General features: G+C 43.7%; 1 protein-coding gene and 1 long non-coding RNA gene across 3 annotated transcripts in view; both read right to left on the reverse strand.

Moving 5' to 3' along the window:
• The window catches only part of ARHGAP31 (Rho GTPase activating protein 31), a 123,699-nt gene extending 109,871 nt beyond the window's left edge, over positions 1-13,828 (reverse strand). Inside the window, exon 1 of the mRNA XM_061628384.1 lies at positions 13,705-13,828. Coding sequence (XP_061484368.1) covers positions 13,705-13,804 — 100 coding nt within the window. The 5' untranslated portion in view covers positions 13,805-13,828. The remainder of the gene's footprint in view (positions 1-13,704) is intronic.
• A 61-nt stretch (positions 13,829-13,889) lies between these two features.
• Positions 13,890-24,890, reverse strand: part of LOC133385961 (uncharacterized) — a 150,659-nt gene continuing 139,658 nt past the window's right edge. For both annotated transcript variants that reach the window (XR_009763036.1, XR_009763037.1), the window contains exon 3: positions 13,890-14,300. This is a non-coding gene — a long non-coding RNA (uncharacterized LOC133385961). The remainder of the gene's footprint in view (positions 14,301-24,890) is intronic.

Genomic DNA, 24,890 nt, shown 5'->3' on the forward strand with positions numbered 1-24,890 from the left:
TTAAAGGTCATCTAGTCCAGCATCCTGCTGCTTCAGGAAATTAGCAGCTACAGCATCCCGCACAGGTGGCTATTCAGCTCTGCCTTATACTGTCTTGGCAGTATGGCTCTGAATAAGCGTGCTGGGAATCACAGTTGGGGAGAGCGCTGCTGCATTCAGGTCCTTCTTGCGGGCTTCTCATAGGGACCTAGTTGGCCACTGTGAAAACAGGATGCTGGACCAGATGGGCAACTGGCCTGTTCCAACAGAGCTCTTCTTACGTTCTTATGCTTAAAGGTCTCCAAACAAGGAGAGTCCACCAGTTTCTGAGGCAGTCTGTCCTGTTGTCCAATAGCTTGTACTGTCACAAAAGTCTTTCTAGCATTTTTTCAGAATCCGCTTTCTTGTCATTTGAACCTGTTGGCTCAGGTTTTACTGTCTGATACAACAACAACAACAAAATATTCTGTCATCTATGTGATGACAGCCCTTTAAATACTTGGAGATGGTTGTCTCTTCTCCAGGCTAAAGATACCTACAATTTTCCTCACAAGACTTGGTCTCCAGGTTTTGGCAGCTCATCAACATGGACAGATCATACTCACATTTAAGTCGGTGACAGATTAAGAGGGGCAGGGATTTGCTGCTAGGCCAACTCTGCTTCTCCCCAGCTTCACATACCTGGCTCCAGACATGAAGTTCATGGAGGGGAGGGGCATTGACAGGCATGTGAGCTTTATTTGGGGGGGGTTCCTGTTCATTCACCTGGTATGATTATCTGATTAAAACATTGCCTTTTGTTTATTACTAATTATTTTTGCATTTTAAAATTCGGTCAAACAGGGAAGGTGATTATTTATTTATTTTATTTCTTACATTTCTATCCCACCTTTTCCTCCTAGGAGCTCAAGGTAGTGTACAAACATGGTTCTCCCCTCCCCATTCTATCCTCACAACAACCCTGTTAAGTAGGTTAGGATGAGACATGGTGACTAGCCAAAGTTACCCAGTGAACTTCATGGCTGAGTAGGGATTTGAACCCTGGTCTCCCAGGTCATAGTCCAACATTCTATCCACAACACACCAGAACTGAGGAGGGGGAATAAATATTGGGGGGGGAGAGCTCCCTCCCAGCTCACCCTTGACCAAAGGGTATATGTGTGTTGTAACTGAGATGAGTGCACTTTGAGCTCCCTACTAAATATATGTATATTTGTCCTTATCTGTGTAACAAGCAAATACAACAACATATGTATGCAAGGAAAAATATCAAAATGTACTCCCTCTCACGCACCCACGTATCTATAGAGGAACACACTACACTGTCATAGAAGTATATACAAATACAGACAAAAGCATGGGGTAGGGGGAACCACATGACAGAGACAACTCAAATTCACATCTGGACAGCAGGTTTGGCGTTTGGCACAAAGACAGCCTCTGCTCAAATCAAACTACAGGCTCCACAGAAAGTATCAGTGTTCAGCGGAAAAAAGAACCAAAGTGAAAACTATGCAGCAAACAGCATGAGAACCCACTTTCCTTCATGCATGCACCCAATGCCTAAATTTCATGCTCTCTCTTAGGGAACATTGGAGGGGAAATAGCTGGAGTCCTAGACAGGATCCTACTTTTCTATGGCACCAAGTATTATTCTCCTCTTGTGTAAAACAAAAACAAAGGCAGCTCTAACATTTTCATTGTGATATCAGTCACATAGTACGTTATGATACATAGGGAGCTGCTTTATATTGAGTCGGGCCAGATATCCACCTTTCACAGACTGACTGACCATTGACCATCTTGATGGGAGTTATAGTCCAAAGTTTCCGGAGGGCACCAGAATGGGGAAGGCTGCTGTACACAACGGCAGCAGCTTTCCAGGATGCCAGACTCCAGCCTAACCTGTAAATACCAGGGGTTAGACCTGGGACCTTTTGAACACTATTCAACTAACTTTCTGCATTAGCGCCAGAGTTTATTTATTTATTATTTGATTTATATCTTCCCTTCCTCCCAACAGGAGCCCAGGGCAGCAGAGTTAGCACTAGTGCAATGGGTTTTTCCTTCCTCCATGCCATCCCCAAATTTGGCGGGTGGGGGGAAAACCAGAACCGATTCAGGGGGCGTGAAGAAATTCTTGTGCTGACAGAATGACTGCCTTAGCATTACGATAAATACAACTCTCTGCACACAAAGCAGATGCTCTGCTACTGAGCTATGTTTTTTTTCCCTAATGATAAGGGATTGGTAGCACTGGGGAAGAAAAAGAGTGGCGTGCATGGATCATATCAGCCTTCCGACCACCCCCATCCCAAGCTGCCATACATATGGCAGTTTCACCAATGCCGCTAATTATCTTGGCACAATACTATATAGATTATCATTATGCCAACAGGAACTTTAGATTCTCTATCATATGTGTGTCTGTGGCCATCCTCAGGATTAGAACATTCTTCTTAATGGTCTTGTCCATGTCCTCAGCCTACAATAACCAAAAGTGATCCCATATAATTTGACTAGATGGTGCTCTAGGAACCTCCTCTGAAACTATATCAACTGTGGCAAGCAAGGCTTGGACAAAGATGAATGACTTCATCGTCAAGTGTTTTACAGATGTGTGACAGAAGTAGGGATGGGTGAGAATTTCAGTTCAGTTTGCAATTCAAGTTGAATGTATCAAATTCACACACTCTGAAGCAATATGAAAACTGAAACGCATCCATCCTTTGAAATTCACACTTATTCAAATTTTGTGATGCAGTTCACTGACCAAACAATGTTTACAAAAATGAATGTATTAGGGGAAAGTGTGCATAAAAATGAATGAAAAATGGAAATGGATTGCCTTCAAGTCGATCCCGACTTATGGCGACCCTATGAATAGGGTTTTTATGGTAAGCGGTATTCAGAGAGGGTTTACCATTGCCTTCCTCTGAGGCTGAGAGGCAGTGACTTGCCCAAGGTCACCCAGTGAGCTTCATGGCTGTGTGGAGATTCGAACCAGTGAAAATAACATGCAAAATGCACTATATGATGAGAAATGGCATGTAAAAATGTGTACATTAGTCAAAACTGCCTACCAAAACATGTCTATTATGAGAAATCTGCATTAAAAATGCTGGAGAATTTTCATGGGGATTTTAAAAAATGACAAATTGCTGCAGAACCTTAAGAGAACTGCAGAGAACTGAATTAAGATTGGAAGCATTGGAAAAATGAGAAACTGAGAGAACCAAAATTGACAGATCTCTCCATCCTTAGATAGAAGGCCTCAGAAGTTTGAGATATTCCCAACTGAAGGCCAGTCATCACCAGATCGCTAACTACTCTAAACAGCTCTGCTGGATAGCTACTTGAAGATGCAATGGTCAATAGTAGTGGCAAAGAAAGCTTCCTCAGCCACCATCACCACCACACAATACACACTATATGCTCTAACATGTTTCCAGTCATTTTGCTATGAGGTTTCTGCCACATACACTCCAGTCATTGTCCAACTTCCTTTCATTGTCCAAAGTTCCTAGAAAATCAGGGTGCCCTTCAGGCTCTGTATTTTATTTTATTTATTTATTATTTATTTATTTGTTTCATTTTTAAACCGCCCATAGCGAGTGGCTCTCTGGGCGGTGTACAAAAAGATTAAAATACAGAATATCACAATAAAATCAACCTACCAACAGTAAACATAAACAGCAAACAAAAAAAGATTTAAAATTATAACATTGAACGCTTAAAATGCCTGGGAGCATAGCCAGGTCTTAACCTGGCGCCGAAAAGATAGAAGCGTCGGCGCCAGGCGTACTTCTTCGGGGAGGCTGTTCCACAGTTCGGGGGCCACTACAGAAAAGGCCCTAGATCGAGTAACTGTCCTCCGGGCTTCTCGATGGGTTGGTACCTGGAGGAGGGCCTTAGATGCTGAGCGAAGTGACCGGGTCGGTTCATAGCGGGAGAGGCGTTCCACAAGATACTGCGGTCCCACGCCGTGTAAGGCTTTATAGGTCAAAACCAGCACCTTGAATCTGGCTCGGAAACAAATAGGTAGCCAGTGCAAACGGGCCAGAACAGGTGTTATATGCGCTGACCGGCTGGTCCTCGTCAGCAGTCTGGCTGCTGCGTTTTGCACTAGCTGAAGCTTCCGAACTGTCTTCAAGGGCAGCCCTACGTAGAGTGCATTACAGTAATCCAACCTAGAAGTTACCAGAGTATGAACAACTGAGGCGAGGTCATCCCTGTCCAGATAGGGGCATAGCCATAGGTTGGGCTACCAACCGAAGGTGGTAGAACGCATTCCTTGCCACCGAGGCCACTTGCGCCTCAAGAGACAAGGAAGGATCGAAAAGAACCCCAAGACTACGAACCTGTTCCTTCAAGGGGAGTGTAACCCCATCTAGAACAGGGTAAACATCCACCATCTGGGCAGGGAAGGCATTCACCAACAGTGTCTCAGTCTTGTCTGGATTGAGTCTCAGTTTATTAGCTCTCATCCAGTCCATTATCACGGTCAGGCAGTGATTCAGCACATCCACAGACTCACCTGTAGAAGATGAAAAGGAGAAATAGAGCTGCGTGTCATCAGCGTACTGGTGGCAAAGCACTCCAAAACTCCTGATGACGGCACCTAGAGGCTGCATGTAGATGTTAAAGAGCATGGGGGACAGAACCGACCCCTGAAGGACTCCACAATGGAGAGTCCAAGGTGTCGAGCAATGTTCCCCAAGTACTACCTTCTGGCGACGATCCGCCAAGTAGGAGCGGAACCACTGCCAGGCAGTGCCTCCAACTCCCAACTCCGCGAGTCTCCCCAGAAGGATACCATGGTTGATGGTATCAAACGCCGCTGAGAGATCAAGGAGAATCAACAGAGTCACACTCCCTCTGTCCCTCTCCCGACAGAGGTCATCATACAGGGCGACCAAGGCTGTTTCAGTGCCAAAACCAGGCCTAAAACCGGATTGAAATGGATCCAGATAATCGGTCTCATCCAAGAGCACCTGGAGTTGACCGGCGACCACCCGCTCCAGAACCTTGCCCAAAAAGGGGACATTCGCCACCGGTCTATAATTGTTCAAGTTATCTGGGTCTAAGGAAGGTTTCTTTAAAAGAGGTCTCACTACTGCCTCCTTGAGACTACTAGGGACTACTCCCTCACTCAAGGAGGCATTTAGCACTTCCTTGGCCCAGCCGGTGGTACTAGTCCTGCTAGCCTTCACTAGCCAAGATGGACAAGGATCTAGAGCAGACGTGGTCGCCCGCACCAATCCAAGCACCTTGTCCACGTCCTCAAGCTGCACCAACTGAAACTCATCCAATAATGAAAGACAAGACCGTGTTCTGGACACTTCAATGGATTCATCTGTCATAACATCGGAGTCTAGGTCCCTACGGATGCATGCAATTTTATTTTGGAAGTGCCCTGCGATGTCGTTACAGCGAGCTTCAGATGTTTCAATGGTATCTCGAGGACCAGAATGTAAAAGTCCTCGTACAACCCTAAAAAGCTCTGCAGGGCAGCAGAGAGATGTCCTGATAGAGGCAGCGAAGTGGGACTTCTTCGCCGCCCTTACCGTTTTTATATACGACTTAGTGGAGGCACTTACCAAAGCATAACTGCATCCGTCTGGAGTTCGTCTCCATCTGCACTCCAGCCTCCTTCTCTCTTGCTTCATCACTCTCAGCTCCGGGGTATACCACGGAGCTGTATGAGCTCTGCATCGAAGAGGGCGCGTGGGAGCAATCGTGTCGATAGCCCGGGCCATCTCCGTATTCCACAGTTCGACCAAGGCCTCGACAGGAGCGCCAGTACTATCAGCTGGAAAAACTCCCAGAGCCCTCTGAAAACCAATAGGATCCATAAGCCTCCGAGAGCGGACCAACTTAATAGGTCCCCCACCCTTGCAGAGGGAAAGAGTCGTCGTAAGTCTAAAACTCAGCAGGCGGTGATCTGTCCATGACAATGGAGTAGATGAAAAACACCCCACCTCCAGATCACCATCTCCATGACCAGTGGCGAAGATCAAATCAAGAGTGTGACCCGACACATGCGTTGGGCCAGTAACAAATTGAGACAGCCCCATGGTTGTCATGGAGGCCATGAAGTCCTGAGCCGCCCCAGATAAGACAGTCTCGGCATGAATGTTGATATCCCCCAACACTACAAGTTTGGGGGACCTCAACAATACCTCCGAGACTATCTCTGTCAGCTCAGCTAGGGAAGCTGTTGGGCAGCAAGGTGGGCGGTACACCAACAGGATTCCCAGTCTGTCTCCTTGGCCGAGCACAAGGTGGAGGCACTCTAGACCAGTCGCCATCTGGACAGGATGCCTGGTGAGAGAGAAAGTACTCCTATAGACCACAGCGACCCCGCCTCCCCGACCCTCAGATCTACCATAGTGCTGCACCGTATACCCAGGTGGACAAAGCTGAGAGAGAGCAACTCATCCCTGCTCACCCACCCAGGTCTCGGTTGTACATGCCAGGTCGGCACCCTCATCCACAATTAAATCGTGGACAAGGGAGGTTTTATTATATACCAACCTGGCATTCAAAAGCAGCACCTGGAGATCTAAGGGCTGGCTGATAGAACAACCAGCAGTTCTGTGGCCTTGAGGAGAACCGGAACAAGGCACAGACACAATTTGTCTGGGGCGAGTTCCCCTTACCTGGCACGTTCTCCTCCTAGCGCCATACCTCCCATAACCCGTCACTACGCTAATTGGGCCCCCCGAAAGCCCCCCCGTTAAATACAAAGTATGCTCTCTGTAGTGCCAAAGAGGGCACTTAGGAGTAGGGATGGAGGAGATATTCAGATCAGTTTGCATTTTACCAGAACAATATGTGAACTGAAACACAGCTATCCTTCAAAATTCACACTGCTTTAAATTTCATGATGCGGTGTTCCAACCAAACAAGGCATACAAAATTGATATATTAGGGGGAAATGTGCATTAAAATGCATATATTAATGAAATCAACATATAAAAATGAATATTAGGAAAAGTTGCTTGCAAAAATGTGTGTATTAGGAAACATTTCATACAAAAAATGAGTATTTTAGGAAAAATTTGCACTAAAATGCTGATGAATTTTCATGAGGACCTTTTTTTTTAATGCAAACTGATGTAGAAATGTGGAGAACTGAACTTGAAACAGAAGGAAATTGAAACTGATAGATATGTTCATTGCTAGTTAGGATGGCCCTTGCTATCTCATAATTCCATACAGAGGCCAGGCCATGAGCAGGAGCAAATGTCAAATGGAAATTATCCACAGCAATACTTTTTTATAGTATCGGATTATTTTTAATTTTAAAAAACATTGATTAAACTATTTTTCAAAATGTTACAAAAACAAATACTGACCAGTGAGATAAAGTGACAATGCAGACTCCACATATATAAGACAATAAAACTGATGTGATAAATACCGTTTGCCATTTTATAAGGCAGCATATGCTCATTATCTTGCATTCAGTTTGTGATCCATCAAAGACCCTGGATTCTTTTTGGCAATGTTAAGTTTTGGCTGATATCTCATTTTCTAATTGTGGCTATGAATGTCTCTTCCTTAACATTTCATTAGACTGTTTTAGGCTTAGCTCAGTTTGGATCTTGTGTTAGGTCTCAAAACCATGGGTGGTATTCAGTGCTAGTCCTACTCAGAGTGGACCCACTGAAGTTAATAACCATGACTGACTTAGGTTCATTAAGTTCAGTGAGTCTAATTTGGAGTTGGACTTAGTTGAATACAACCCTTTACAATGGAAACCTATTATGTTTGCTCAGAAATGACCGTGTCTAATGAAGCTTACGCCCAAGTAAATGCAGACAGAACTACAGCCTTCGACTGCACAGAATGGGATTTCTGAGCAAACATGAGTAAGATTGGACTGCATGTCTGTTTGCTCTGTCATCATCCAACCACTAAATCCTAAAAGCCTGACTTAGCATAAATACCCAGAAAGTTAAGTGAGTGTTCACTTTCCTTGGGGAAGAAATTGTGGGCTTGGCTCTGAGTGGATAAGGCAGCCCAAGAAAAGATGTGGGGTTTCCAGTATAAGCTGCATGACAAGGAATTCTAGCTTATACTGCTGACGTCAGGGATTAATAAACTTTTTTTAAAAAGAACAACATAGATGAAGTTTCCATCTCTGGTTGCGAAATAAACCTTGAAAAAGAATCTTAAACCACAACAGATGCAATGGATCAGAGAAATTTCCTTTTTTATTTAAAGGAGAAAGCAGGGGTGGAAAGCTGCCAAGATGTTTTCATCATCTTGCGTTGTCCAACTTTAAGTCACTGTAGGAAATCCCTAAAATAGTAAGGGAAACACTGGGAATTCAGGTGGATTCAAACATTACAAAAAAAGAGAGAGTGGATGCACATGTCACGTAAGTGTTGTGCCTCCTTTTGACGCTCCTCCCGTTATGGGCAAAGGGGTAAAGTTTAACATTATTCCATGGGAAAAATGCTTGGGTACCGGCTGCTGCACAACAGCCTGCTTGCCCATAATTTGCACCAGAAGTGCAAAAAAAAAAGCTGATGTGTGATAAGTTACATATGCACTTTCTGTCACTGCATAACTCCCCAGTTTTACTCTTCAAATTCAAGCTTACTAGCAAGTACTTGACAACCTGAAGCAGCTACAAGGCAGGGCAAAGCATCATGTTGTGAGAACATGTTTTACAGTACGGGTGGTGAACCATCAGCCCAAAGGCCTGAACTGTCCCACCAAGACTTTTCTACTGGCCCAACAGACCCTCACCCAATTTACCAGGAGCTGCAGCACCTTCAAAAGAAAGCATTCCAGCCCCTGAGCCAATGTGCTGGCTGCAGCAATCTGCAAAGTCCCAATGTCCTTGCATTGGAGCACTTCTTCCTGTTTCCTGAGTATGCCAATGTTTCCCAAGTGCTGGCAATGACCAGATTGCTTGACGAAGAAGGAGTGCTTTCCTTGGCCATTCTCAATGGTGAGTAACATCATGGATCCTGGTGTACAGAGCTGGGTGGAAAGAAGTTTAATTCTCTGCACCCAGCCCAGTGATGGGGTGGAAAATCATGTCGTCTCCCTCTTCAGAGCCATTACCTGAAGAGCAGAGAGGATGTGATTTTCCTCACCATCTCAGTGCTGGGCTTCAGGGCAATGGGGAGGAAAATGCCCCTTCCCTGCTCCTCCGCTGATCTGAAGAGATAATAATAATAATATAATTTTAATTTATAAGTCGCCTATCTGGCCGATGGCCACTCTAGGCGACGTACACTTCAGTTAAAAATATATCATAATAAATACAGTACAACAATAAAACAGTAAAACAGTGACAGTTCAGAGTAGCAGGCAATTAGTCAAAAAGATTAACCCTCCCCGGAAGTCCCGAAGGCCTGTCTGAAAAGCCAGGTCTTCAAGGCCTGGCGGAATACATTCAGGGAAGGGGCATGCCGAAGATCATATGGGAGGGAGTTCCAGAGAGTGGGGGCCGCCACTGAGAAGGCCCTCTCTCTAGTTCCCACCAGCCTAGCTGTTTTAGTTGGTGGGACTGAGAGAAAGCCCTGTGTGGCTGATCTTGTCGGGCGGCATAATTGGTGGCGTTGGAGGCGCTCCATCAGATAAACTGGGCCGAGACCGTGTAGGGCTTTAAAGGTTAATACCAACACCTTGAATTGGGCCCATGAGATCACATGAGAATTATCTGTACGCTCCAAGGATGCACACGAAAGGAAAAAAGAAAGGTGGGGAAACAATGAACAAAGTGAAATGCAGAGATGGCCTGGGTGCCACCTAAGGCAGAACATGCTTTTGTTATGGGAGGCTCAAATTCAGACAGATAACTTTAAAGGGGTGTGAGCCATAGCTCATATGATAACATGCCACTCAACTGTTATGGAAGCCTCCACAAGCTTGATCTTCTTGCTTTTCCTTCATATGTCAATCATCAGGCCAGGAGAAACCCTCCTGTATTTTGTTTTGCCACACTATTGGCTCAGAGAGGCTCACTGTGGAAAAGCCCAACAGCCTCTGCAGTAGAGGCAAAAGCAACGTTTATGATCTTTAATGGCAAGCAGGCAAGACATCTCAGTCAAAAACAAGCAATTCTAGCAACACAGTTTCCCCCCCCCCTCCTTGCCCCTTTATATAAGCCAAGGACGATTGCTAAGAGATGACCAAGAGGAAAGAAAGCCGCACAGAACTGCCAAACCACTTCCTGTGACTACATCTAGTTATCTGTTTCAGTCAAGATCTCTCTTCCAGCCATGGCACTAGTATGTGGCCTTCCCTAAATCATGATGAGAGCTGGAAGGATCAGTGCAAAAGGCAACCAGGGATGGAGGCTTGTTTGAGTGGAAGATTCAGCATAGGCAAAAGAAAACACTTCTTCACACACCACCTAACGTAACTATGGAATTACCACCACCACCGCTCCAAGTCCCAGCAGCAGTAGCCAGCATGGCCAATATGCAGGGATGATAATAGTTCAACAATATCTGGAGGGTCACAGGTCGCCCATCCCTGCTTCACAGAGGCCCGTATCTGAATGTTTTAGTCTGAATAAGAAGTAAAAATGCTCTAGTAACTTATTATGTGTGCAAACCTATTGAAGAAACAAGATCTCAAAGGAAGCCTAAACTCTTTTTTACAAATAAGCCGTTGCCAGATCCATCACTAGGTTCATCCTCTCTGTAGAGGAGGCAAAGTGAATAATTACAACAGGTAGAAAGCTCCTGCTTTCAGTACTATTGCTTGGTTCCTATTGGTGGGGAGAGTTGAACAAAAGTTATCCCCCTGATAGCTGGTCGCCCATCATAAATGACGCAATTGCAACTCAAGGGTTCCAATTAGGGAGATATGAAGATGTAGAAGACTCATGGCAGTGACATTTGGTCTGTCTGCCCTCACAGCTACCTACAGACAGACTTGACTTTAATATTCTTTCACCTCCTTGCATTGCCACAGAACAAAGGAAAAAAAACTCCCACATCTCTTCTGCTGCCTGTTATCCTTAAGATTTAACCTACACTCTATGATCTAACTCACATCCTTGTAATGACTCCTGTGTAACAATCAAGTCTTTCATAACTAGATCACACAGTGCTGGCAATTGGGACATGCCATTCAACAAACATGAAAAGGAATTCACTTTTACCCATTTTTGTTCCTCACAACAGACCATACTGGTAGACTGAACTATCCGGCAAAAGAAACTGTTGACAAGGTCTGCGCTCACTAGAGATATACAGGACCCCTTCCAACATGTATTTTTCAAAATAAACAAAAGCTGGCTTCTTGTTCCTGTTTTCCTGGCTCCACTGAATCAAGAAGAAGGCTGCACACCTTGAGATCCACCAGCCATTTGAGAGGATTCAGTAAACCTTCTGCAATTGCTGCCCTTCTGAAACTACAAAAACAGAGGAGCCATCATGCAGGAAACAATACATTTATTTATTAAGACATTTTCCTCCCAGTGTTCAGCCCCAAGGGCAGCTTACAACTATTTAAAAAAATGCATTATAACAATAACCAAGCAAATAATAAAAAACAGAAAGCTAAGAACTAGAGCCAGCTAGAAATTACTCACATAGGAACATAGGAAGCTGCTACACCATTGGCCCATCCAGCTTAGTGTTATCTGCACACAAAAGGTTCCTAACATGATGTCCTCCAGATGTTGTCAGATTACAACTCCCATCATCCTTGAATATTGGCCTTGATGGCTGTAGCCCAACAATATTTGGAGGTTGCCATGTTGGCTGACCCTGGTACATGGACCAGCAGTGGCTCTCCAGAGTTTCAGACAGGAATCTTTCCGCCATCCTACCTGGAGTCACCAGGGATTGAACCTGACACCTTTTGTATGCAAAGCATGTGCCCTACCACTGAGCTATGACCCTTCCTCACAGCAGCAGGGAAGCCAGAACTCAAACCAAACAAACAGCTTGGCAAGGCCTTTACAATTCAATGAAAAGTCATTCCAGAGAAGGCAAGCTAGGCTTCTCCGGGAACGGAGTTCCAGTCCAGGGACTGCAACTGAAAAGATGCAGGTTCACACCATGCATTTAAAACACATCTAATGCTGATTTATAGCACATGACTTCCCCCCAAGAATTCTGGGAAGTGTGGTTGTCCTTTCACAGTGCTACAGATTCCCAGCACCCTTAACATCCTGGGCTCTTACTGGAAAGAAGGGCAAAATATAAATCTAATAAACAAAGAAGCTATAGTTCCCATTATTCTTTGGGGCAAGTCATGTGCTTCAAATGTACATTGAATGTGCTTTAAATGTATGGTGTGGACCTGAAGCCTGACTCTAATCGCAACCAAACATCTGATAGCAGGAGATAGATCAAGATCCCAGATGAAGAGTGCAGTGGGCAAGCAAGTCACATAATGCCATGTTGAAGATGGCTAGCAGACTGTGTTTGATTTGGTTGCTCATAAGTTGTAGAGGCCTGATCTGGAAAAAGTTAGACCTCTCCCTGCAGTTCATCCTTCAATTTTTTCCTGTCCTGGATGAATTGGCCTGAAGCATTGCTATGGATAGCCAAATGAAAAAAACCTGTAACCTACAGGTGGCTGCATTTGGGCACCGGATGAAATATACACAGCAACACTGATGCCATACACATTTGCCAAATGCCTTAAGCTTAGTATGATGGACTGATCTGAAAAAACATGCTTTGTGTAACAACCAGAAGCATGTGCATGTGTAAGAGAGGGAACACAAGAACAACATTATGTGTTCTGGCAGCTCACAACACTGATTAACAGCAAAATCCCTTAGTTTATTTCTGAGGCATCTGTAATGACTGTCAGCCATTATTATTGAATAAACACCCTAATAATATTGCTAAAGGAGCCACCTTGCCCGGAAAGTCTGAGTTTTAGGAAACCAAATATATCTAAACTTGGAATGTCATGTGGATGCAGATGGCAACGAGGAGGGGAGAAATCCTGAGCAATTTCCATCAAATATTAGTTTCCAAGAAGAAGAAGAAAAATCCTTCTACCTTCCAAACACTCAGCAATATGTCTCATCATCCAGCCCACTTTTAAGCAAAATATTCTGCTTCTCTCTACATCTCTGACCATCCACTTCAAAACCAAATTGGCACTGCCACCTCCCACAGTCTGACACATCATACGCTTGCCTGAGAAAACTGATCGTGGGCAAGAGATATTGAAGCCTAGTAAAAAATGCAAGAAATACTGACTGCAGCTTCCAATTTACCTGATCCTTTCCCCATATCCCTGTCTTAAAAGTAATAAAATTCTGGGATCCTTGCTTGGGCCCAAGAGTCACATTCTTCTTTGCAGACCTTATTCTGAGAACTGGTGCTGATTACCTTCCATTACCATTGATTTCAAGGCATCTTGGGGTGGGGGGAAGAAACCTGCGAGACCAAAAAGGACCGAGTCCTAAGTAGCAATCTTGAAGTCTCCTGCCCACTCACCCCCACCTTTGGATAATTTGGAATCCCTTCTCTATGTAGCTAAAAACTTGATAGTAAATATATAACCTTCCTCTTTCACACACAGCAAAGTATTTCACTGAACTAAGGATGTTGCTGGTTGGTCACTGATGGAACAAGGTACCAAGATTCTCTCCACATCCAATAAAGTAATAATTCCATGTTTTAGTGCTATATAGACAATTAATCCACCCAGGCAAAAGAGACCACAATAAACCCATCTCTAGACCAAGTAAGAATACAGCCAATTTTTTAAAAAAATTACCATCTTGTCCAGTGCTCTCCAGATATTCTGTCAGATCACAGCCAAAGACGTTTGTGGCTCCTTTCCTCTTGAGTTTCGGCTTTCCTCCCTTGTTCTTCATGAGTTGGTTCCAAAAAGAGCGTTTGCCCCCCTCCTTCCTTTCCCCCCCACCCCCCTCGTTTTGCACCAGACAAGGGCAAACTCCCCCTTTCCCTCAGACCCTCGTGGCCTGTGTCTTGTTTCCGGTCAGCAACATCGAAAGTCCAGAAGAACTTCCAGCTGGATGTATCAACATTAATCCGCACCAGATGTTGAGCTGCTGTGGCTGCTTCTGTCGCAGAAGGGAGAGGTCAGGACAATAAGGAGATCTCCAACAGGCAGCAGCGGAGAGATCATAGCCCAAGTTCAGAAGGTTCTCCTAAGAGGGAGATGGATGGTGAACCAGTGCCTCCAACAAAACTGGTGACGAGAGCAGATGTTCACTGAAGTTCTCACTTCCTCACTGTCAGGTCCCAGGAACCTCGAAAGCCAAATGAAGCTGGCAATCAAATTATATCAAGCTGGATCTTGCTGGGTCCTTTAGGCAGTAGAGATCAGACACTCATTTCTTCCATGAACTTGTAAAGAGAGAGAAAGGAGGGGAAAAACAAAGTGACGGGGAGAAATAACCAAGCAAGACTATGAACCACTACTTTTTAAATGGCTCTTTTTTTCTCCAGCCATCGAACAACGTTAGAACAAGGAATGGGTTCCTTATATTAATGCACTCGCTCTCACTCTCCCCTTTCCCCTGTTTTTACAAATCCTGGGATTATCCAGCTCAGGAAATGCTGGAAGGAAGTTAGCTGAGGAGGGGGCGGAGGATGGACTTTTTTGGCAGTAAAGTGTATGCGTGTGTGAGGGGGGAGAGGCAGAGAGAGGGGTTTCACAGCAGGGAGGGGAGGGGACGTCCTGCCAGCTAAAAGATAACGGGACAGCCTGAAAGGAAATAATTCCACTGAGTCGGGCTGCAGCAGCTTCAAGCTCTGACGTTTCCTGTTCCACAAATGGTCAGCTCTGAAAAAGGCCTAGGGAGGGGCTGGAGAAGGAGGAGGAAGGAACACAACTGGTTTCAATAAATACCCAGCTCTGTTTATTGATTCTTTTGCCACAACACCTCTCTTCTGAAACACTTCTTTCTTCAAACTTCGGAGGGAGTGCTCTTCACTCTCCTGCATGCAGCAGAGTTAAGTGCAAAAAGGGATCAGGCAAGCCAAGGGAGTTGTGAAGCAAGCAGAGAAAGGCAAAAACAGGAGGAAGATTCTCTCAGTCCAGTATCCACCCCACACCCACTCATTCAGACCAGACACTGGTCATTAATTTGCACTCTGAAATCAGCTCACAGCCTCTCCCTTCTCAACATAGCTGCACAGTAAAACTTACCATTTAGCAAGAAGCAATGCACTGCCCTCAGAAAAGAAAGTATGGATATAACTGCAGAGCTTTTGCCTAATTCTTCTCAAGTCTACAGTTCCCTCAAATAAATAATAATAATATTGCTGACAGTTTTGGCTGACCACTTAATTTTTCTGCCTGTTATAACTACTGTAATGTGCTGTGCTAGATGCTGTATAAACTGTATTTTTACAGACATGCTGTGGACCACCGGAATGAAGTTCATGGACCACTGATGGTCCACGCACCACCATGTGGGAACCCTCTGGAATAGTATAAAAGATACATGCACCATGTTGTGACTCATCTGTGCAACCTATCTGTAATCACAGACTGCTATGACTCCCCAGTCACATTTTCTTCTCATGTTGATCATTCCTCAGCAGTCAGGATAGCATGGCAGTAAGGCACTTTGCAAACTAAACATGTCACAGCATTATAATTAGTGTCCCAAAACAAAATCAAATTTTGAGTTTTCAATAAATGGTACCATCTTCTCTGGGAAACCTTTCTGCGAAATATGTCAGGGTCTGGGTATTTGGAACTTCTTGAGAGTCAACCATGTTGGCCCATCACATAAGTTGTCTCAGACCTTATGACATACAATGTCATCAACTGTGTACAAGATGGTGAAACAACATTCTAGTGGGAAGTCTCAAGTACTGGAACTGATGAGAAACAAGCTTCAAAGGGGCCAGACATCTGATTCAGACAAAAGAGCTTTAAGAAGCAGATATTGCTCTAAGCTTTTTCTGTAAAAAGAAAAATTTGATAGGAGCCAGACAACGACTCACTTTTGTAGGATGGCAAATCAATCTTCCCCCTCCCCTCCCTTTCCCTCCCCATACCTCCCCCCAATTGCTGTCTCTTCTCTTGACAAACTAAGGACTCTACAAACTAATCCAAAGTGCTGTCCTTGTGGACAATACATGTTTGCTGGCCTTTCCAAATAACTGTTGTGTAGGTGCATTTTGATACTAGGGCCTTTTGTATACTACATATGCAAAAGAATAGGTAGTAGAATGCTGAATTGGACTGCACAATTTCAAAATAGTAAAAGCAAGGGCAGCCCGTCCATATAGGTGAACTAGGCGGTCACCAAACTTGAGTAAAAAATACAGGTTTAAAAAGTAAAGATAAAAGAATGACGATATCGTTATTTCAATTCCATATAGCACTAATGAGATTGCTCTGTCAGCGCACATATTTCTGCTTGCCTGATGGAGCGATCTCCCTTCCCCTCCCCCTGTGTGTTGAGGGGCTGATTTGGGGGAGGTGCAAGAGGAGGGCGGAAGCCATGTTCCACTAGTGGGAAACCTTGCAGTGACTCCTGCTAGCAGGACGACTAGGGAGCAGGGACTAGAACCTGGATTTCCCCAGTCCAGCACTCTAACCACTACACCACACTGACTCACGTACACTACAGGCCCAGGGTCCTCTGCAGAGCCTAAAGGCAACAGTGTGCTCATAGAGACCTATCAAAATGCCCTAAAGGGTCTCTCTTCTACCTTCATTGCACAAACATAAATTATAATAGCCACCAGCTTTTCTTAACTCTTGCTAGCAGTTTTCTTAGGCTCTCTGCCATTATAATTGGCCACAGAATCAGAAATGGACATTGCCAGCAGAAAAAAGAGACTGAGAGACCAGTTAAAACGGTTCTCTTTCTTCTCCAGTGAGAACACTAATTAGAACTGAGAAAACAGTTCTAATTGGACAGGACCAGCAGAGAGAAGAGAAATTATACAGCCACAATAGTGGCTGTATACTATAGCCAGCATGGATTTTTCACATTCCGCAATGTTAAATTGAAAATACTCCCCTTCCCATTCTGATGCTTCCCATAAGCTCATTTCAAAACAAAACCTTACAAAACTTATAGTCCTGAACTCAGAAACGCTCGCTTAACAACCCTCTCAATTTTCATGGCGATAAACAAAACAGTCAGAAAGAATCAAGAGTTCAAAGTCGGGGGGGGGAACCCAGAGCCCTTTTTGACTTTTTTCTCTCTGAGTTCTCATAATCTGTTGAAATTCATTAAAAATCAGCCATGGTCACAGAGTACCTGTAATCCTGTTACTGACCTTGCCCCATACGCTGACCTTCATCATCTGCAGTTTAAAAGTGAAAAAAATGTCTGGCTGATTTTTAATTAATTTAAGAAATTTTGGCTTGAACTCAATGATAATGTTGGGCGTGCTCAGTAAGAACCAACTGCCAGTGTTCTAAAAGCCAGACTCACAGCTGCTGGGCTTGGCTAATCAAGGGGCCACACCCACACCAGACTTTGATTTTACTTGAGACAGTCACGGCTTCCCTCAGAGAATCCTGGGAAGTGTAGTTTGTGAAGGGTGCTGAGGAGACTCCTATTCCACTGAGAGAGTTCCAGTGGCCAGAGGGGTTTAACAGTCAGTTGCTCTGATTGAAGGTCTGTGAGGGGAACAGGGCGTCTCCTAGCAACTTTCAGCACCCTGTGACTACCACTGTGTAACTGTCTTACCCTTTCTCTGCCAAACCAAGGATATCCAGTGTTAAGTGTATTACCACAGTAAAACTCTTAAACATACTATGGCACTAACAGAACAGTCCTACTCCCATTCCTGTTTAATGGAGCTTACTCCTATGAAAGTATGCATACAACAGCACTCTTAGGAACAGTGGCTATGGCTCTCCAGGTTTTCAAACAGATACTGTGTATTAAACCTGGGACCTTTTGCAAAACATGCAGCCGGAGCAAAGTATGTGCTGTACCACTGTGCTATAGTCCTTCCCGTTTAAAAAAGTATGTTTTAAAATTGTTCTGAAAACCTCTTACCATGAAAACCCTGTGAAGAGAGTATCCAAATGCAACACAAGCTAGAGCTAGAACATGAGACCCCCATGTCAGATGGCACTCAGCGAGCTACTGGGGAAGAACAACGGACTAGTACGAGCAGTGCTGTGACTAATGATGCAACTGGGTCAAAGCCGAAAGGAAGGCCAGAGGCTGATGCGCACAGATGCAAAAGGAGAGTCCAAAGTTGTACGATGTACACAATAGGAACATGGAATGTGAGAAGCATGAACCAAGGAAAGTTAGAAATTGTCAAACAAGAAATGGAACGTTTCAACATTACAATACTTGGCGTGAGTAAATTAAAATGGATGGGAATGGGACATTTTCATTCAGGCAATTTCAAAATATTTTATGCAGGAAATGAGAAATTAAGAAGAAATGGGGTTGATTTCATAGTGAGAAGTGATGAAGCAAAAGTAATTAGGAGCGATAACACTAGGTCTGAATGAGTGATATCAATGAGACTATATGGGAAACCTATTATCCAAGTCTATGCTCAAACAGCAAACAAAGAAGCACCCCACGGAGCCGTTAGGGGAGGATTCCGAAAGAGCAGTAACTTCTCCTGTGCCAAGCAGTAACCTAGAGATGCCTGACGCTTCCCAGCCCTCTGCTTCCCTGCCTGCAGATGAGGACCCTGTTCTGTCAGATGAGCCCGTGGAGACTCGCTCCCCTTCACCACGCTCACGACGTAGGGAGAAGCAGACAGGGCAGTGGGCATGCGTGCGAAGGAGTGAGAGGTTATGCTCCAAGACCTCTCCTATTTAAGACTGCCTTGCTGTGCATGGGGCTTTGAGTCAACTTTCATCACACGTTGCAGAGCATGTCTAGAGGGCAGTTAGGGACTTATAGTGAGTTAGCATAGGGTCTTTTCTATGAGGCACTCAGCCTTTGATGTATCCATTACGTTAATAAAGAAAGAGTTCCTTGCACCCTCATCTCCGACTCGTGGTTCCCGCTCTGAACTGGACAGGGAAAGACTTACTGAATTCTGAAAAGCCAATAATTTGTTTCTAGCAAACACTTTTTTTGAGCAACTAAAATGATGACTGTACAGGTGGACATCACCAAATGGTCAATATAGGAATCAAATTTATTATATAATTGGTAGCAGAAGATGGAGAAGTTCCATACTTTTTGTGAAAACAAGACCAGGATCAGACTGTGGTACAGATCACAAACTGGTAATATCAAAAATCAGAGTAAAGCCCAAAGTGGACTTTTTTCAGGAGAGGTCGGATCATCGCCTCTCTCACAGCAGCTGGAACCACTCGCTCCTGCAATGATGCATTGACCACACTCTGCATCCACTCAGTCAAACCCCCTCAGCAAGCTTTAATAAGCCAAGAAGGGCAAGGGTCTAGAGGACACATTGCTGGCCACATCAATGCAAGCACTTTGTCTACGTCATCAGGCCGCATCAACTGAAACCGTTCCCAAGACGTTGCCACACACGTCGCACTGGACACCTCATTGGGGACTACAGTAGATGTAGATGGGGCATCAAGACTGCTACGGAGGTGAGAAAATTTACCCTCAAAGTGCCTTGCAAACAATTCACAGTGGGCCTCCAAAGGATCTAAAACTCCATTTCCTGGAGTTGATGTCAACAGACCCCTGACAATACGGAAAAGCTGCACCAGAAGGCTACTTGAGGATATGATGGAGGCACAGAAATGGGCCTTCTTCGCCCCCCTCACTGCCACACAGTAGGCACAGTTATGATGTTTTACTCATGCCCGATCAGCCTCACAGCACATCTTTCACCACTTGTGCTCTAGCTGTCATCCAACCTGTTTTATTGCCCTTAGCTCACTGGTGTACCAAGGTGCAAACCGGGCTCCACAATGCCAGAGAGGGCGCTCGGAGGCAACTGACAAGAACCCGATGTGCCTCACTGTTCCACAGCGTAACAAGGGCTTCAACAGGGTCACCTGCTCTATCTACTGGGAACTCTCCCAAGGCATTCAGGAATCCAATGGATTCCATTAGTCCATCTTAATCTGTCCACCATCCTTAGAATCTGAGGTGGAAGCTGCTCTTAAAATACTTGGAAGAAACAATCACCAGGAATAGATGGCATACCAATAGAGTTGCTACAGGTTACTGAGACTGAATCTGTCCATATTTTGACAAAAAAATTGTCTACAAATATGGAAAAGAAAATAATAGCCCATACACTGGAAGAGTTCAATATATATCCCAATTCCAAAGAAACAGGATCCCAGGGAATGCAGTAATTATCGAACTATTGCCTTAATATCCCATGCAAGTAAAGTAATACTCAAGATTCTACAACAAAGACTGTTACTAGATATGGAGCGAGAAATGCCAGATGTCCAAGCTGGATTTAGAAAGTGAAGAGGTACCAGAGATCATATTGCAAACGTACGTTGGATAATGGAACGGACTAAGGAATTTCAGAAGAAAATCACCCTGTGCTTTATAGATTATAATAAAGCCTTTGATTGTGTGGATCATGAAAAACTATGGAATGCCTTAAAAGAAATGGGGGTGCCACAGCATCTGATTGTCCTGATGTGCAACCTATGCTCTGGACAAGAAGTTACTGTAAGGACATAACATGGAGAAGCCGATTGGTTCCCCATTGGAAAGGGTGTGAGACAGGAGTGTATTTTATCACTCTGTTTGTTTAATCTATACACAGAACATGTCATACGGAAAGTGGGATTGGACCAAGCTGAAGGAGATGTGAAAACTGGAGGGACAAATATCAATAATTTAAAATATTCAGACGATACCATTCTAATAGCAGAAATTAGTACTGATTTGAAATGAATGCTGATGAAAGTTAAAGAGGAAAGCACAAAAGCAGGACTACAGCTGAACATCAAAAAGACTAAAGTACTAACAGAAGACTTATGTAACTTTAAAGTCGACAATGAGGATATTGAACTGGTCAAGGATTATCAATACTTTGGCACAGTCATTAATCAAAATGGAGACAATAGTCAAGAAATTAGAAAAAGGCTATAACTGGGGAGGGTAGCTATGACAGACCTAGAAAAGGTCATCAAATGCAAAGGTGCATCACTGAACACTAAAGTCAGAATCATTCATGATTCACTAGAAAAGACAATAATGCTGGGAAAAACAGAAGGGAGTAGGAAAAAGGAAGACCAAACAAGAGATGGATCGATTCCATCAAAGAAGACACAGACCTGAACTTACAAGATCTCAACAGAGTAGCTCATGACAAATCCTATTGGAGGCCATTGATTCATAGGGTCGCCACAAGTCATAATCGAGGCACATAACACACACAACATACATTTGATGCACATGAATCCCACTACAGAATCATGGGAACTGTAGTTTGATAAGAGCAGTGGGAACTATTATTGTGAAGGGGGAAACTACACTTCCCAGGATTCTTTGGGGGAGTCGGGTGTGCTTTAAATGTATTATGCAGATCTGCATTACTTCATAAAGTTTACCTTCATATAAATCATTTAAATTAAATTTTAAATTGGAAATCAGCTATAATATTTACTTGGTGACTGTGGGCTACTCACCATCTCTCAGCCTAATCTGCTCCTCAGGGTGAAAACAACAGAGGGGACCATGACCACCTCAAGGAAGAAGAGGTACACTTAAAATGTAGAGGAAATAATAATGTACAACCATAGTGTGAAATCAGATATGTATAGAGATTCAGCATGGAGAAATATTTATATAAGCATAACCGTCAAAGATGTTTATTATTTACACAACCTGTAAATATATTTATAGTGCAATCCTATGCATGTTTACTCAGAAGCAAGTCCCAATGTATTCAGTGGGGCTTACTCAAACAGGGAATTGTGTGCAGGACTGCAATTTAGTGATGAGGAACTTCACTTACCCAACCCAAATTCAGAATCATGCCACTTTAAGTTGTTTTGCAACTGTTTTATACTTGCTTATGGTTATTGCATTTTAAAAGGATTTATTTCTTGTTGTGAGCTGCCTTGGTCTCCAACCCTCCCTCACAAGGATGTTGGAAATATTTCATATACACATACACTGGAGATACATCCCATATAATAGTTTATTGTCACAACCTGTTGGTCATTGCAGAATATTTTTTTAAAGTCAGTATTCGTTTCCTGCCATATAAAAGTGACACCTAAGTAAGCCCTGCCTAATTGCTTTTAAAAAGGATTGGAGGGGGAGAGAAAGATTTACAAAAGAATCCTTTGCTATGTTCACTCACAAGTCTCACTGATCTATAGCACAATCCTAACCAAGTCTACTTAAAAGTAAGTCCTGCTGAATTCAATAGGGTTTACTCTCAGGTGTGTGGAATTAGCATTGCAGCTTTAGTCCCAGAAAAGTGAGTATAGGGTTAAAGTTTCATATTGGGAAGATTTTCAAAAAAGTTATAAATAAGACAAATAAACTGCCTTCTTCAACAGCCCAGGAAAATTTAAACTTGTTTGAAATTGTAATGGCATCATAAGCTGCATGCAGCATGTACACTATTTAAAATTTCTGTTCAAATTTTTTTTGAAAAATAAAATATATAATTTGCTATTTTTGCAAGTAATTAAAAAAACTCCATGTACAGTTATTATAATCATAATTGAAATTGTTTACTGTGCATTGTTTCCTGCTGTGACCTTCTGTTCTAGTGCAATCCTATGCATGTTTACTCAGAAGCGAGGCCCCATGTATTCATTTCTCTTGCACAGAGAAAATACTCTTATGCTGCTGAAAGCAATAAATTTACTGAATTCCTGATGTGCAGACAAGCAGGAAAAGGAAACTGTTTTCAGAACTTGCAGTGGGGTTTAGCTATTGCCTGGAGATCAGCAAATCCCTTGTCAATCACAATCCTGACTTCACTTATTGGCTAAAAATCTGGAAGGGTGGGGATTAGACAGAGCTTGGAAAAGTTACTTTTTTGAACTACAACTCCCATCAGCCCAATCCAGTGGCCATGCTGGCTGGGGCTGATGGGAGTTGTAGTTCAAAAAAAGTAACTTTTCCAAGCTCTGGGATTAGAGCACCCAGTACTAACAGAAGTTGTAATGGGGGGGTATGATGTCCTTATATGTTAAAAACTGTAAATATGGTAAGTGCAGGTTTATATAGGGATATATGGTAAGTGAATTGAGTAAGAGGGGGGAGTACATGGGCTAGAATGCAGGAGAATGTTGGATGATGATTGGCTGAGTGTTTGAATGGCTGAAGGTATAAATGAGAGGATGACAGTAGAGTTGCGGAGGTTGTTGGGGGGAGCTGAGAGGAGAGTGATTGGAGTTGAAGTGGGAGGCTGTTGGGATTGAGTGGACAGAGTTCTTGAGGGAGGTTTGGATTCTATTAGGCTGATATTTGGACAGAATATATATAACTGGAAACATAAGTGTGACACTATATGAAACCATACGCTTGTTAAACGTTCCTAAAATAATCTTGTTATTTCCTAGTGTTATCAAATAAATACTTTTATTGGTTTACCAAAAGCCTGATCCTTGTCTGGGGATATACAGACCAGAAGGGAGGGCAGGGTAATTACCAAGGCTGAAGGGAAACTGTATCTAATGGTGGCAGCGGTGAAGGAAGAAATTGTAACATTGTCAAGTATTCAGAGCAACCCAGGATTGTATGCTTTATAGACAAAGATACAGGGGGGTTGTGGACAGCAAAGGCACCCAGACACAAAGTAACAAACCATAGGGAGACTAAGGTGAAGTCTCTAGCAGTATTGTTTACAGGGAGTGGCTGGTGGTGCTGCCTAGCAGTGGGATCTTGTGAGATCTGTGCTAGAGCGGAGTGAGAAAAAATAAGAACGACAATCCTGACTGGTGGTGTCCTGAGGTGGTGCCTAGTGAAAGGTGGTAGCCACAAGCAGGTGGGAACCTGACAGGTGGAGCCAAAGGTGGGATTGTCACAGGGGCGGCTGACATTTTGGTGTATATCTCTTTAATCAGACCACCTAGAAACTTAATTTTTAAAAAAATGAAAGCTAAGTATCTGGAGATTTGGGTGACTCATCTGGAGACCAGACTCTCTGCGTGAAAACCAGAGACCTGGCAACCCTACTGGTGACACATTCAGTGACAAAGTGTATTCACAAAAATCCAAGGGGATGGACTCTGCTTTATTTATGCAGAGCAGACCTTGGACTTGCCATCTATTAGGGATGCTGCCATTGCAAGTTTCCATTGCACTGACATTGCACTGAGTGTTGGACTAAATGACCCCCATGACCCTCCACATCTAAAAATCTACTACTCTAATGGTTTTCCTAGAACTACATGCTTGGGAGAAGCAGGAGGAATGCACCACTTGCTTGCTTCAGTTCTCTCTGCATCCCAAAACCCCTGGAGCCTCACACCAGTCCTTCCATCCAAAAAAAGAGAAGGGAAAGTTGGGGAGCATAACTTGGCTTCAAGTAGGGTTCCTGAATCTCTGCATTTGGCCAGTCTGGGGAAGTGGAATCAAGTTGGCATGGCCATTCCCTTTAACCTGAGCTCCAGTCTACCCATAATGTCAACATATATGAAAATCCACTACTGTTGTCATCAACACACAAAACATTAAACATTTACCTATACACCGTTGTATCTACCTAATCATTATAATATCACATTTTCCTGTACTCTGATTCCAATTCAATTATTTGAGTGCCAGCCCTTACATAAACAAAAGTGGTACCACACACACACAAAGAAAGAGGCATCAGCAGAATCAGGGTAACCCCAAGGTTTGCCAAAGTACAAAATAATCTTAAGGAAAAACCCTACAGGGACACACACACACCCCAAAAAATAGACCACCAAGAGCAGAGTATGCAGAGTGATCAATAGAATTCTGACTCACTGTTGAGAGGGGAAGAACTGAAAACCAGATGGGTGGGGGGATAGAATGGAGTGGAGGGAAAGAAGAGTAGAGGCATGCAGATATAAAGGTACCCACCTGACCCTTTGTT

The sequence above is a fragment of the Rhineura floridana genome, chromosome 5 (genome assembly GCF_030035675.1).
Source record: "Rhineura floridana isolate rRhiFlo1 chromosome 5, rRhiFlo1.hap2, whole genome shotgun sequence".
Classification (NCBI taxonomy): domain Eukaryota; kingdom Metazoa; phylum Chordata; class Lepidosauria; order Squamata; family Rhineuridae; genus Rhineura; species Rhineura floridana.